The following is a 13,467-nucleotide window of genomic DNA, read 5'->3' as shown; positions in this document are numbered from 1 at the left end:
AAAAAATGGATGAGCTTTAAAAAAATTAGGGGACAATTTTTACCGCTTAGCATTTTTTCGAACATATAAAATTGTTTTAATACTTTAAACCGTATTTAGTCATACTTTAACTAACTTGTACGGACATAAATTTAATGCGGTAATTCAATAGCAGTGTTGATTTTTAGCCCATTTCTTTATAACCGCCAGCGCTTTAAAATTGCCCATGAAAACACTTTTGTGGCTCTGGTAGTCACGACTCTCGAAAAATGTTAAACTTATACTTAGTAAAATCTTTAAAACTCAACATTCTATGCGGGCATAAGAAACAGCACATTCGAAAGTTTTTTTGATTGTATTTCTTTCAGCATCTTGCTAAAAGGTTCATTTTGTTTTATCTTTACAGATCTGACTCTTCTTCCATTTCGTCGTCATCCGACAAATCATGATCATTTCTTGCCCTCAAATCAACCTCCGGTTGGTGGAGTGCTTGGTCTTCTTCGTCATCGGTTGTTATCCCGCTTCGTTCGGATAAAACAGCATCTTCCGGATTAATTGAAGACGTCGCCCCGTCCTGCGTATCGGGAGATGATGACGTAGGATTCGTGTCACGTGGTACACAGTAACGCTTTATGACGTCATAAGGAACCCCTGACATGACGCAACAGGATAGAGCGCTACGACAGATATGCATGTCCTTGATTTCGTACCTATAGGAGAAACAGCACAAAACATATATGAATGAACGTTACTTGTTTATCCGCGCGTGACAGAGCATTGTTATAATTTGAGCGAATCTATACTGTATTGGGACCTACCAGCCACACTTTCATGAATTCGGGACTCAATCCTGCTATTGTGAGCGTATTCGTGTGTTTGGGCAAAAAATTCAACGACAATTGCTTCAACCCAGTGGTCACCCACAAAGCAACATACCTGGTGACGACACGAGGTGTATGAAACAGAACACCCATGTTATAACGACTGTAGTATAGCCCCCCATGCGATGATAAATAAGTTACATTCATTCACTTATCAGTAAAACCTGAATAATTCATTCTTTTATGTTTGGACTTTAAACTTCGTCATTACCTACCACTCATTCGCTGTATCATCGTATGCTTCTACATCCCAGGAGGTCTGGTGGCCATTATAACCACCAACTACAAGCAATTGATCGTCTACGACCTCTATACCGAAGTTAGACCTCGGCTTATTCATGCTTGCAATGTTACGCCATGTATTTGTACGTGGGCAATACGCCTCTGCGTGCCTTAATCTGTTCACGCCGTCGAATCCTCCAACTGCATAGACCTGGGATCACTGGGTTGCGTTATAATGATATATCAAGGCTATATACCAGGATGAAAGAAAATGGGACACCTTAATATTCTATATCACATTTGGTAGTAAGCAGAAGACATTCAAGAATTATAAAACCGTATCAACACAAAAGACTGTGTTTAATTGTTTAAAATACGCGATATTTTGGTGTTGTGTGCTAAAGGCGTCCAATGTGGCCAATATTTATACTGTTATATATGGTATATAAAGAGAAACCAATTAAATTTAAAATCTATATGCGCCATCTCTAGACTGAATCTCAGGTTTCCTGGCCTTTACTTTTCCGTTAAGCCTCGCCCATATAACATATACGGCTGCAGTACTGCAATTTAGCCTAGTAATGAGGATATAGCATACGAAATATACATTTTTAAATAGCACCACACGTTAAGTGTCGTAACTCCCACGCGAGGATAACTAGGTTACACTCATTCATTTGCATAAAACTAATTTGCATAAAACTAGTTTATATGATATCTATGTATCCACCCAACCATATCGTGGAAGCTTATAATCGAAACTCCGGATCTTCTGCTTCTCATCGGTGTTATTCTTGTCCATACTGAGGTCTCAGGGTCGTAAAACTCGGCTGTGAAGAGACATTCTTGCCCGTTGAACCCGCCTGCTATGTAGACCTGTCTTGTAGTAGACTGGTGAAGATATTGTTGGTAATTTCCGCCGCAGTGGTATAGTGGTTAGCGCGCCTGCCTGTAACCCAGAGGCTATGGGTCCAAGGCTCGACGCTGCTACCATTATGGGCGTATGTGTCCTTGGGCAAGACACTTAACGGCAATTGCTCGAACCTAGTGGTTACTAATGGGTTGTCTAAATTATCAGCCATACATAAATAAAAATGAAAAAATCCCCCCCAAAGATTAATTACCCACGAAGTAACATATACATGGTAACTCGTAAGCTGGCACGAGGTGTTAAACCCGTGTAATAACGACTGTCGTTTTCCAACCACGCGAGGGTAAAGTAAGTTACATTCATTTCATTTATTCAATTTTGTGGCGGCAAAGTTGTGAGCGTGCATGCCTCTATACCATGCTGGGTACGGAGTGTATGAAACAGAACACCGGTTTTATAACGACTGAAAACAATGGATGGGTAAGGATCTGATGCTTCGAAAACGTAACATACAGCTGCTAGTGTATTAGTTCTTAAGAACACCCATGTTATAACGACTTTCTCATACAAACAACTTCGATACAAAAAAAAACTCATACAAACAAAATTACATACGAAGTAACTGGTAAGCGGGCACGAGGTAAATGAAAGAGAACAACCGCGTTACAACGACTATCGTTGCCCCGTCATGCAAGGATAAATATTTTACATAAACAAGTTGGATAGTTAGGCTTACGTTATTTTGGAAGTGGTTCATACACAAATACAAAATTAACCATATTCTCTCGCCCCTTATGTTTTAACACATCTACACTGAATATACCTACACCCTAAATATCATACCCTTCCGTGCAGTGAGGTTGCGCTTGAATCGCTTCGACTTTCATTCATGTCAGGTAGAATGCTCCAGATTTTCTGTGATGGGTCATAACATTCCGCAGAGTTAAGTCTGAAACATATAAAGTTATGTGGTAACTCGTAAGCGGGCACGATGTGTACGAAACAGAACACCAGTGTTATAACGAATGTATGTTTCTCACCACGTGAGAATAAATAAGTTACATACATTTAAAGTTGTATAAGTAGAAATTCTAATGTAGAATACACATTGGTTAAAACTTGACAGCAAGCATGCGGTATATAAATACATCAACACCACGTACCTGTTCGTTCCATCCATTCCCCCCAACGCATATATCTTCTTATCCAGCACAGTGACGCTGATGTAGCATCTCTTATGCAACATTTGAGGCTCCTGTATTCAACACATAATGTTAAATGACAACTTAAATGTTTCATAATTCAGTTAGGCATATTAAATCCATATAGCTTAGCGTTTAAAATTAGCGTTTTTAACTACTGTAGTTTTGTTGCTATAATTGATTTCTCTTCACTGTTTTAATTATTCCGTTTCGCTACAGTATTCGAAAAGAAATGTAAAACTTAGGTTGTAGTAGGGTGGGAGAAGATGGAACACCTTCAACACATAACATGCAAATATCCTGATCGTGTTTTAAACAGTTAACAACGGTCTATGGAAGTCATGAAGATACGGTTTTGTAATTCTTTAAATATTCTTTGTTTACTACCAATTGGAACAGAAAAATACATGAAAAGGTGTCCCATCTTCCCCCATCCTAGTATAAGCTAGTACGACTTGTGGGACTTTATCTAATAGTGATTAGATCTTCAACCCTGTGAAAAGTTTATCTGTACGACTTAAAAAAAAACATTTTTCTCCTACCTCCACCCATTCAAAGTTTGCTACACTGAAACGACGAACAGTATTGAAGTAGTTGACTCCATCAAATCCACCAATGACGTAAACGTTTCCCTTTACAAAGGCAACTCCATGGTAAGCACGTGGTATGTCAGCAACTGTTCTGTAGCCACCAGCAACGTCGCTGTCTTGGGGAGAAAGTTAGAGTTTAACCATAGAGTATACTAATGTGATTATAATAAGTTTTGCAAGCCATCCGAATGGATCCGTAGCCGCCATCTTGAAATTCGCAACACGGCCAGCGCCTCTAGCCTCTCACAGGAGAAACCGAAAGCCGTGCAAGCCACCCCCGAGGATCGAGCAGCCGCCATTAAATGAATTAATGGAACTTATTTATCCTCACGTGGTGGGGCAACGGAAGTTGTCTAATAGCATGGGGGTTCAGTTTCATACACTTCGTACCAGCTTACGAGTTACCACATATGTAACCTTGTGGGTGATCATTTTAAAATATCTTCGTTTTTCACACATATAATGGAATCAAGCAGTTTCTAAGTAGTTAATACCGTTAGTGTATGTCTTACCACGAAGCATTGTACCTGGTATCGTGCTAGCATTAAGCCAAGATTCTGCCCTTGGATCGTAAGCTTCTATTGCATTAGTAGGGCTTCCACCGCTCCAGCCGCCTATTGCTAGCAATATCTGGGTGCAAAAATATATATTTTATCATATAGTATAGGGTGGGGAAAACGGGACACCTTTGGGACATAATATTTAAATATCCTGATCGTGTTTTAAACAATTAACATAACCAATGTGAGCCGACCAAAAACATTTACATCGGTCCTTATTCCTAAAAAATTAGATTGGAAGACATCCTGTATTTATAAGGCGCCGAAACGTCAGTACGCAAATAAATGCCAAAAAGGCAGAACCAGTTTTACAGAAAAAGCAACATATCTCGAGTCGAAAACGGGTAATTAAATCATAGTTAGACGTTGTACCTCAAACGGTAGTCTTGGCCTAACCAAAGAGCTGAAGACGTTGCCATGTGGGGATACTGTGTTACTATCGAAGCCGTGTAAGTCACATACGACCTTCATTGCATCTTTTATAAGCCCTCTGCATTCAGCCATTGATTCCGTCACAAGTTCGCAACCTGGGTGAGAAGGAACAGCAAAAGCGCAAAGATGGGTAGTTAAATATACAACAGTAAGTAGATATTTAGGCCATCGACTATATAGACACACCTACGAAAAGACGAACAATAGTTTAAATAACGTTTGTACTCGTCATAATATAGTACGATGAGACAAATTTCATTCTATTTTCTTTTGGCAGTAAACAAAGAACATTCAAAGAATTATAAAACCATAATCTCAAAACTCCCATATAGACCATTGTTAATTGTTTTAAAACACGATCAGGATATTTGGATATTATGTGCTAAAGGTGTCCCATCTTTCCCCGCCCTACTATTTATTCTATTAAAACTTTACTAGATACATTGTAGCAATTCAAAATCTACTACAATATGTGATGATAATTATGATTAATACGTCATAATCACCTCGCAATTTACTGAGGAAGTTACCTTTCAGTTTGGTCATGAAATATTCGGGGTCGAGTAATCCGAGCCGAACCCCTTTCAACATAACAGATAGGTTGGATATTCGACCCATTTTGTCATGTCGTATCCATCTGCAATGCAAGAGCTGCTATAATGAACTAAATTAACGTTTATCAAGCCACTGACAAACGATGAGTTGATATAAAAATTACTTAGTTTAATCAGTATAGTGGGGTTGGAGAATAAGGCACACCTTTTATTGCACATTAGTTTAATAACAAATGCGACAAAAAACAGAAGGAAAAGGTGTCCCATCTTTCCCCACCCTACTATATATACCGTAGCTAAATCAGTAATAAACAATAATATTACATTATAGTCTAAAGTTAAAGCTATACCAAAGCAACTGCTACAGTAACTAAACTAAACTGAAGACTTGGCTTACAACACAAAACAAAATGTTAATTACTCCGCACTTGCAGCTAAACTAAAAGCGCGGCGTCCTGTAACATTTGGTCCGGACATGAAATTTGTTCCAGGTGCTAATTCGCAACGGCTGCAATGTCACTACACGTGCTTGCAGCAGTAAAAGCGCTGGTTTTGTGTAAAATTAGGTCCGGGCATATAATTTGTTCCGGATGCCAGTTAGAAAGCGCCGCAACGCCACAAGGCGCCTGCAGGACTAAAAGCGCCGGAATGCGATAAAGGAAAAACTAGGCAGCAAGTAAAACACTACGATAAACTGTTAGTGTCAGCCATTGTTTAGTGAATGCACAGTTTATACTGACGAACGGCCTGCGTATAAGAATCAGACCAAAGTTATTGAAGAATTCTGCTACACAAGGCTAAAGGTAAGCGCTAATCAATGTAATGCATATAGTACTGTGGGGTAAGATGGATACTGTTAAAACATAATTAACATTTTCTGTTTCTGTCCAATATTTCTTGTCTTTTTTTGCGAGGATCGGTTACGTACCGAATGTAACGATAAAAGAGATTAAAAACTTAAACCACCTTACCTCACCCTACTATATAGAAAGTGTTCTTTATCTATCTTACCTGAACACTGACTCACAAACCGTTTCTTCAAGCCTTACGTTTAAACGGTCATCGTTTATTAGCTGGATGACGTCATCAAACGCCATATTTAAAAACTCTGGACTCTTTTGCGCCACCTCTTCGAAATTGTACAGAATGTAGTTATTCGCAGCGTCGACTAACCGGGGACAAAAGAATGACCTGTTAAAAAGGTAAGACGAAGAATGTGTTATCTGATGTCCGGCGCTGTGACAAAGTGGAATGGATCCGTAAGGTTTCAAGTTGTCAGTCGGATTATAAGATACTGAAACGATATCACCAAAAAGCACAAAGTTACATATACGTGGTAACTTTCGTAAGCTGGCACGAGGTGTATGAAACAGAACCGGTGTTACAACTACTGTTATTCCCCCGCCGCCATGCGAAGATAATTTAAGGTTAAACGTATTCACCAGAACGCGTTACCATAGGTTATCGTTGCAAAATAAATCTATTTTTAATTTTTTTTTTTTACAAAATCATAAGGACTAACGTTCACGCAATCAAATAACTGATCGACTAAATACAGTAAATACACAAACGCGACACATGTATAAACGCATGAAGTTTCGTAACACCTATATGGTAAATACACATATGTGCTGCTAGGATACTCATAGTGTCTCATCGGTAACTATTCCAAACGTTTGGTTATGTGGTTTCAAATGCGCTATAGTCAGAACAATATAAAATAGCTTTTCGGTTAAAACAGTGCCGACTTTTTTATAAGGGAAAAATTTAAACCATTATATTTGTATATTACTGTCTATATATATGAATACGTATTTTGCTAGAGCATAAATAGTAGTTGTAAATCTCTATACAGTATGGTGGGGGAAGATGGGACACCTTTTTATTCTATTTTTTCGTCCAATTTGGTAGTAGACAAGGATAATGAAAAAAATATATAACCGTGTCCTTACGACTCCCACAAGCCGGTGTTAATTGTTTAAAGCGCGATCAAGATATTTGGATATTATGAGCTAAAGGTGTCCCATCTTCCCCCACCATACTATATTCAATGTATTAATTTAGTCTATTTTATCGTGTCAATATATATATGGGTAATCCGAACTATACAAAGTCTTTATAAAGAACTTTTGTGTTTTATATTGACATCCGAATTAAATGTTTATTAATCTTGTAATATTTCCGTATTAAGTGATTTCTTCTTATATATATTAACTGTGATTTGAAGTGTTACGTAATTGATATTCATTGAAGTGTAAGTGGGGTAGGTCATAAAATGTCTTAGTTGTATTTATATAAAGTTATATATTTTGCTTAACCAGCCCGTTATATTTAAATGCATATATTTGCATCTACGTATCTGAAGGCAGTTTAAATTAACAACGGGTAAAACTATAGCGTTTAAACTTCTATTGAGGTTAAAGTTGCACAGCTTTTCTGTTGCTACTCTATATCGGGGAAAATGTAATTTTATTTCTCTAGAGTAGACACATGTCGTTAAAACACGCTACAGGTGGAAAATACGATATGTCTGTTAGCAACAGTTTCTATAGTATAATGGGGGAAGATGGGACACCCTTTTATTCTATTTTCCTGTCCCATTTGGTGGTAAACGAAAAAAACATTCAGAGAAATATAAATCGTAGTCATGACTTCCATAGACCGTTGTTAATTGTTTAAAACACGATCAGGATGTTTGGATATTATGTATTAAAAGTGCCCCGTCTTCCCCCCACCCCACTGTACATGTAAGTTACTATACCTGGCGTATTGTCGTATTCCTATACAGTTCATAGGTGTTAGCTGCTTTTTAAGATAGGAGCAACACTTCTGCTTCACGTAATCCATTAGAAACTTATCAGAAGCTGGTAAAAGTTCTTCTACGTTTTGCGAAGTTATTATAACCTGTATAAACGCATATGTATGACTTTCGAAATTTTTAAACAATGTTTTAGGGTAAGTTATATTTTAGCCATAACATGTTAAAATGTAAAAACGCACATACGCGATTTTTAAAGCTTTTTTTGTAAAAGTGAGGCCCTGTAGTTTGACACGTCATGAGAGTCTATAACGACTGTTTCGTATTAGCAGTATTAGTAAACTGGAAGTCCAGCTTTAATTTGATAAAATACTGTTAGATACTACCTGTCCGGTGTACGCATAGTTGAGAAGTGACGTCATAATTTCGGGGGAAGTCCCTGTTAATTCTATTTCTTGTTTATCCCCGCTGCCCCAGCCGCCGTCGAATAAAGCTCTGAAAATAATTTGAAGAAATAGGCGCCTTTAAACTATTACAACAAAATATTCCAAAATCTGGCAATGATATATAGCACTCAAGAAGTCAGACGATTTTCGTAACGAAATGGCAGTCAGAGGACCAAGTTTTATAGGAGTAGTGTACTACAGGAGATATGTTACGGCTAAAATGACATCATCAGCCTCTTATTTAAATAAAATAAATGAAGGAACAAATGTAACTTATCCATTCTGGCATAGCGGGCAAACGATAGTTTTTATAACACAGGTGTTCTGTTTCATACACCGCATGCCCGCTTACAAGATACCTTGTATATAATTGAGTAAGAGATATTTTTTTATATAACTTGAACGCATTATCTTACCTGAAATAATCGCTACACGCGCACAGTACTAGCCTGTGCAACGGGAATCTTACATCTTGGACTTTTATCACGACGTCGCAAAACTTTCCTCTCTGTCTTAAGTCATTAAATGTGGACGCCCATGAATCTACCAGTAAAGGACTAGTTAACATTGAAGTCTCTGAATCGCTCAGACAGAGCGCCATAGCGGCACCTCGCGGTTGCAAATTTTTCAGTTATAAGCAGTTTTATAAATTCTCCTAAAATCGGCGGTTATTTTGAATTCCCCTACTACCACTGCTTTGAGACTAAACATAAACAAATGCACATGGTTGATTGTATTGTTGGTTGATTATGACGTCAATATTGATACTTTTTTGCAACAAACGGCAATGGGTCAAAAGTTAAAAGTTTTTTCGTATTTAAACATAACATAACATAGGTATTAATTATCTCTTTAAACACAGTAGCAAAGATTAGATTAATTAAAACAGTGAAGAAAACGGAATTAGCAGCAAAACAACATTTGTTAAAATATACAACGGGTGGAACCAGTAAAATTGCAGATAAAAGCGTGTCTGCTAAACCTATTTAAAAAACCAAATAATTAAAAATTAACCATTTCCGCTCGTTTTTTTTTATAACAGAATTAGCGTTTAATTCCAACAAAATTTCCTAAATAAAAGCACGCCATAATTAGATCATTTTGTATTGATTTTAGACCACGTATAAGGCTGTTAATAATGAATGAATACTCAATTTGTTTAACACGTGTTTCTGATATGCCTCTAGTTGTCGCACCTTCGGTAAACATGAGCAGAATTTGTTACACGAGTTTATATTATAGTCATGATCCTTATCGCATAGTGCCAATTTGTCACTGCTGTACTTAATAGCGTAATATAGACCAAAGTTATTAGTAAACTTTAGGGATAAGTTGGCAAGGATATTTGTAAACAATTGATAAAAACGAAGTTTTAACAACACACGATATTATAAGTTAAATATATTATGCCAATATACTGTCAATTGTCGTTTTTTCATTGCCTGTTGAAGTTATTAGTAGCTTCATAAGAAATTTTGCGAAGCTGTCTGTTAAAAATGCAGAAATATAATTTAGAAGTTGTTTAAATGTTTTTTAAATAGTATGACTGTATTGTTTTTTTAATAATTTTTAAATTAGCTATTTTTTATAATCTAAAGCAAAACTAAAAAGCAAAACATAATTTATATTTTCATTTTTTTGCTTTTTTTCGAAATATACATAGGCCAAATGGCTGTAGGTAAAAAGTTTATGTTCGTTCTGTGTGTGGCATTATCTGTCATAATTGGGATTATGACGTTAAGTAGTTTGAATTCACACGTGATAGCAGAGCAATACAGAACAGCTGTAAGACAGGTATCTGTATTTTTGATATGTATGCAATATATTTACCGGTTCACGTATTTATATGACATATAAAACAGCCTGATTTTATAGCAAAACGACAGTGTTAAAACACGCTCTAGATAAAAATACCCAGAAATTCATTTGTTAAAAACCGTTGATTTTAAACACAAAATACATTGATTTAGAATTTTATTACAGTATTAAATAACCCTATTCTCACCACTCTAAAAGGGCGTTGTTACTTGCTAAAACACGATTGGAAAATATGGGATAATATTAACTGACGGTATAACCATCTTATCCCATATTATGTTTCAAAAGACTTATTTGCAAATTTACAAACGTTTTTACAAGTTACGCATTTCTATTTAATAGCTCAAAAATATATTTTCAGTTTTCGATGCTATCGGTTCAAAAACAGCAAGAAAATTGCTCCAGCGTTCAGCATTATAAAAGGAGCGGTACAGCGGATTTTATGCGTGTTATGGCAACTTTACACCGGGAAAGACGGGACACCCTTGCAAAGGCGTGTGCAGAATGGGATAAAAGACAAGTGGGAAACGAACCGATAGGAAATGCTCTGTTTTCTAAAAAGTACAAGGTGAATAAATGCATAAATAAGTAAACGAATCAATGTATATGTAAGGTGTATGGAACAGAACTTCTGTATATAGCATCCAGCTTTGAAGGATAAATATAAGTTTTTACGGTTTTAAGGTATGGGTTCTATACCTTATAATAACAGGGTTAATAAAAGCGTTATCTATAACATAAAATATAGTTGACATTTTCCTTTCTATTTGGATGAACGAGCAGCAGGCATTTGTTTAAACATCTCCAATGCTGACAGACTTTACGAGGAATTCGTTATCTAGGCTGCTGTCATTGAGAACTAGTTAATATTTTACCCTGAATAACGGCTTGAATAATTTCACTCCTTTTGTTTTAAATACGAAAGTTATTGACACCTCACTATAAAACTGTGGACACAGCTATAGGCTAAAAATTATGGTGGTTATCTATGTATGTGTAAATATTTGTTCCTTTATAGGCACGAGTTGGTCCATCAGCGCCCACAGTGCTGCTACTATATCATAGTATACTGAATTCACTATGCTACATATATATATATGTAGCCCAAAAATAATAGTTACCTCAAAAAGTTACGTACGGGGTAACTTGTAAGCAAGCATGAGGTGCATGAAACATAACTCCCGTGTTATAACGACTGTCGTTCCCCGCCACATGAATATAAATGAGTTACATTCATTTATTCATATAAACAGAACACCCGTAGTGTAACGATCGCAGTTGCCCTGCCCAACGTGCCCCACAGTCTATACTAACTTTGGCCCTGCCATTCGAGGATAACTTAGTTACATTTAGCCATTCATTCATTCATTCATTCGTTTATTCATTCGTTTATTCATTCATTCATTCATTCAGTTCACGGCGTGTCCAATCTATAAAAGTGGGAGCTCCACTTTTCTGAGGTCTATACTAGAAATGGAAGGGGTGAATCAAACACCTATGCAATTTAATGGCCTTATGGCGGAAGGTAGGAAGAGAAGAATCGCCGCTCTTCCAACGGCGGAAAAGAAACAAGAAATTTGGGATCAGTATTTAAACGTTAGTTGCATGAACGATTGTACAAATTTGTACATGGTAACTGGTAAGCTGGCACGAGGTGTATGAAACAGAACACCTGTGTTATAACGACTGTCTTTGCCCTCCATGTGAGGATAAGTAAGTTACATCCAAAATATCAACCACTTTTATTTTTAGGTCATATTGGTTCGAAGCCCTTTTGAGCGTTTTGTGTCTGCCTACACAGATAAGCTAGTACCAACTGGTCGTGGTTACACATACGTTTTCAAGCCACTGTCTAAAAATTTTAGAAATCAGTTTATTTCAATTCGAGCAAACGTATCTGAACGAACAGCTAAAGAAGAACACGCCACCTTCGAAGATTTCGTAAACCATTTGATCAGAAATCAAGACGGTAGTAGAGACCATCATTGGAGGTCGTATGAAGCTTGGTGCTCAGCTTGTAACCATGGTTATGACGTCATAATGAAAATGGAAACGCTGAGTGATGACGTACGTTACGTGGCAGAGCTTCTAGGGATATCCCCCGAACATAGGAACTGGTTTTTCCCAAGTTCGAAACCTGCGACAGACATTCATAAAACGGAAAGGTTTTTCAAAACTGTCCCGAAAAATTTGTCGCTAGCATTATATGAAATGTCGAAACGAGATTTTGATATGTTCGGATATCCTAAACCAAATTGGTTATGGTGATATGGCCTCGCTTGTTTAGACACTGTGAATTAGATGCATTGTAATTAGGCTGTATATATGGCGTAAACTGGCTCGGCGAGGTAGGTTTACGTTTACAACATAAGCTATAACCTAGAACCAAATTGTAGGTTGGGGTAAGATAGTTCATGTTTTTATTCTCTTTTATCGTCCAATTTGGTAGATTATTTACAAAATTATATAACCGTATTCTCTCGACTTTAAAATAGCGTTATTAACTGTTAAAAACGCGATGAGAAAATATGGGATAATATGCGCTAACCGTATCTACCTTATATCCCAACAGTAGTATATTTTGACTTCAATGATAAAATCGTATATAGCACTTTACAATGATATTTTTTTGCTTATAAAACCACTTTTATTTCCATTGCTTCTACACTTTGCTTTTGCACGCTTCAAACGCTTTTAATAATTGCTTACACGCTCGCCTGTATATAACAAATTAATCATTGGGTAGCGCTTTGCCGGTTTGATGCGCGTGCGTATTAGACTTTTATAGAATGTTTAATCAATGTTAATAAATATTTGAATGAACAGTTTGTTTCATTTCAGTTCCAAGCCATTAGCGTTTACTTTACAATATTGCGTTTGCTCTTTTCCCGGTGTGCGAATGAAGGCGGCATTGGTATGGCCGTATATAGCATTGGATGTAGGCCTACTGATAAGAACCAGCACAATGTGGAGACTTATTGCCTTTCGTGAGAAAATATGCGAGCTGGAGCGTACGTAGACGAAAAACTGGTATTTATATACGGACTCTGGTCAAAGTTATAGGTTCTTTATACTTATGTTTGGACCAGGCGCTTCGGTATGAACACATTAGAGACACATTTTAAAATAAGTACAATATTTAAATAACGTTTTG

General features: G+C 36.9%; 2 protein-coding genes across 3 annotated transcripts; one reads left to right on the top strand and one right to left on the bottom strand.

Moving 5' to 3' along the window:
* Nucleotides 1-319: 319 nt before the first annotated feature.
* LOC100175380 (kelch-like protein 10) lies at nucleotides 320-9,558 on the bottom strand. Its single transcript, XM_026834858.1, has 13 exons — nucleotides 8,912-9,558; nucleotides 8,436-8,544; nucleotides 8,028-8,195; nucleotides 6,303-6,514; nucleotides 5,244-5,374; nucleotides 4,678-4,832; nucleotides 4,258-4,375; nucleotides 3,698-3,861; nucleotides 3,117-3,208; nucleotides 2,797-2,902; nucleotides 1,818-1,958; nucleotides 1,076-1,293; nucleotides 320-689 (listed from the first exon to the last, which is right to left on the bottom strand). The coding sequence occupies exons 1-13, from the start codon at nucleotides 9,094-9,096 to the stop codon at nucleotides 380-382; spliced, it is 2,109 nt and encodes a 702-aa protein (XP_026690659.1). The 5' UTR covers nucleotides 9,097-9,558; the 3' UTR covers nucleotides 320-379.
* On the top strand, nucleotides 5,904-13,136 carry LOC100186274 (carbohydrate sulfotransferase 10-like). Of its 2 annotated transcripts, XM_026834840.1 has the most exons (5): nucleotides 5,904-6,094; nucleotides 6,365-6,493; nucleotides 10,675-10,881; nucleotides 11,727-11,909; nucleotides 12,066-13,136. In XM_026834840.1, exons 3-5 carry the CDS (start codon nucleotides 10,681-10,683, stop codon nucleotides 12,579-12,581), a joined length of 900 nt encoding a protein of 299 aa, XP_026690641.1. In that variant the 5' UTR covers nucleotides 5,904-6,094; nucleotides 6,365-6,493; nucleotides 10,675-10,680; the 3' UTR covers nucleotides 12,582-13,136. The 2 variants fall into 2 exon arrangements, with proteins under 2 accessions (XP_026690641.1, XP_026690640.1); XM_026834839.1 differs by lacking the exons at nucleotides 5,904-6,094; nucleotides 6,365-6,493 and adding an exon at nucleotides 10,129-10,289.
* The last annotated feature ends 331 nt before the right edge of the window (nucleotides 13,137-13,467 follow it).

This window comes from Ciona intestinalis, chromosome 6 (assembly GCF_000224145.3).
Source record: "Ciona intestinalis chromosome 6, KH, whole genome shotgun sequence".
Taxonomy (NCBI): Eukaryota; Metazoa; Chordata; class Ascidiacea; order Phlebobranchia; family Cionidae; genus Ciona; species Ciona intestinalis.
The sequence above is the reverse complement of the archived record's forward strand: the minus strand, read 5'-3'. Positions and strand labels throughout refer to the sequence as shown.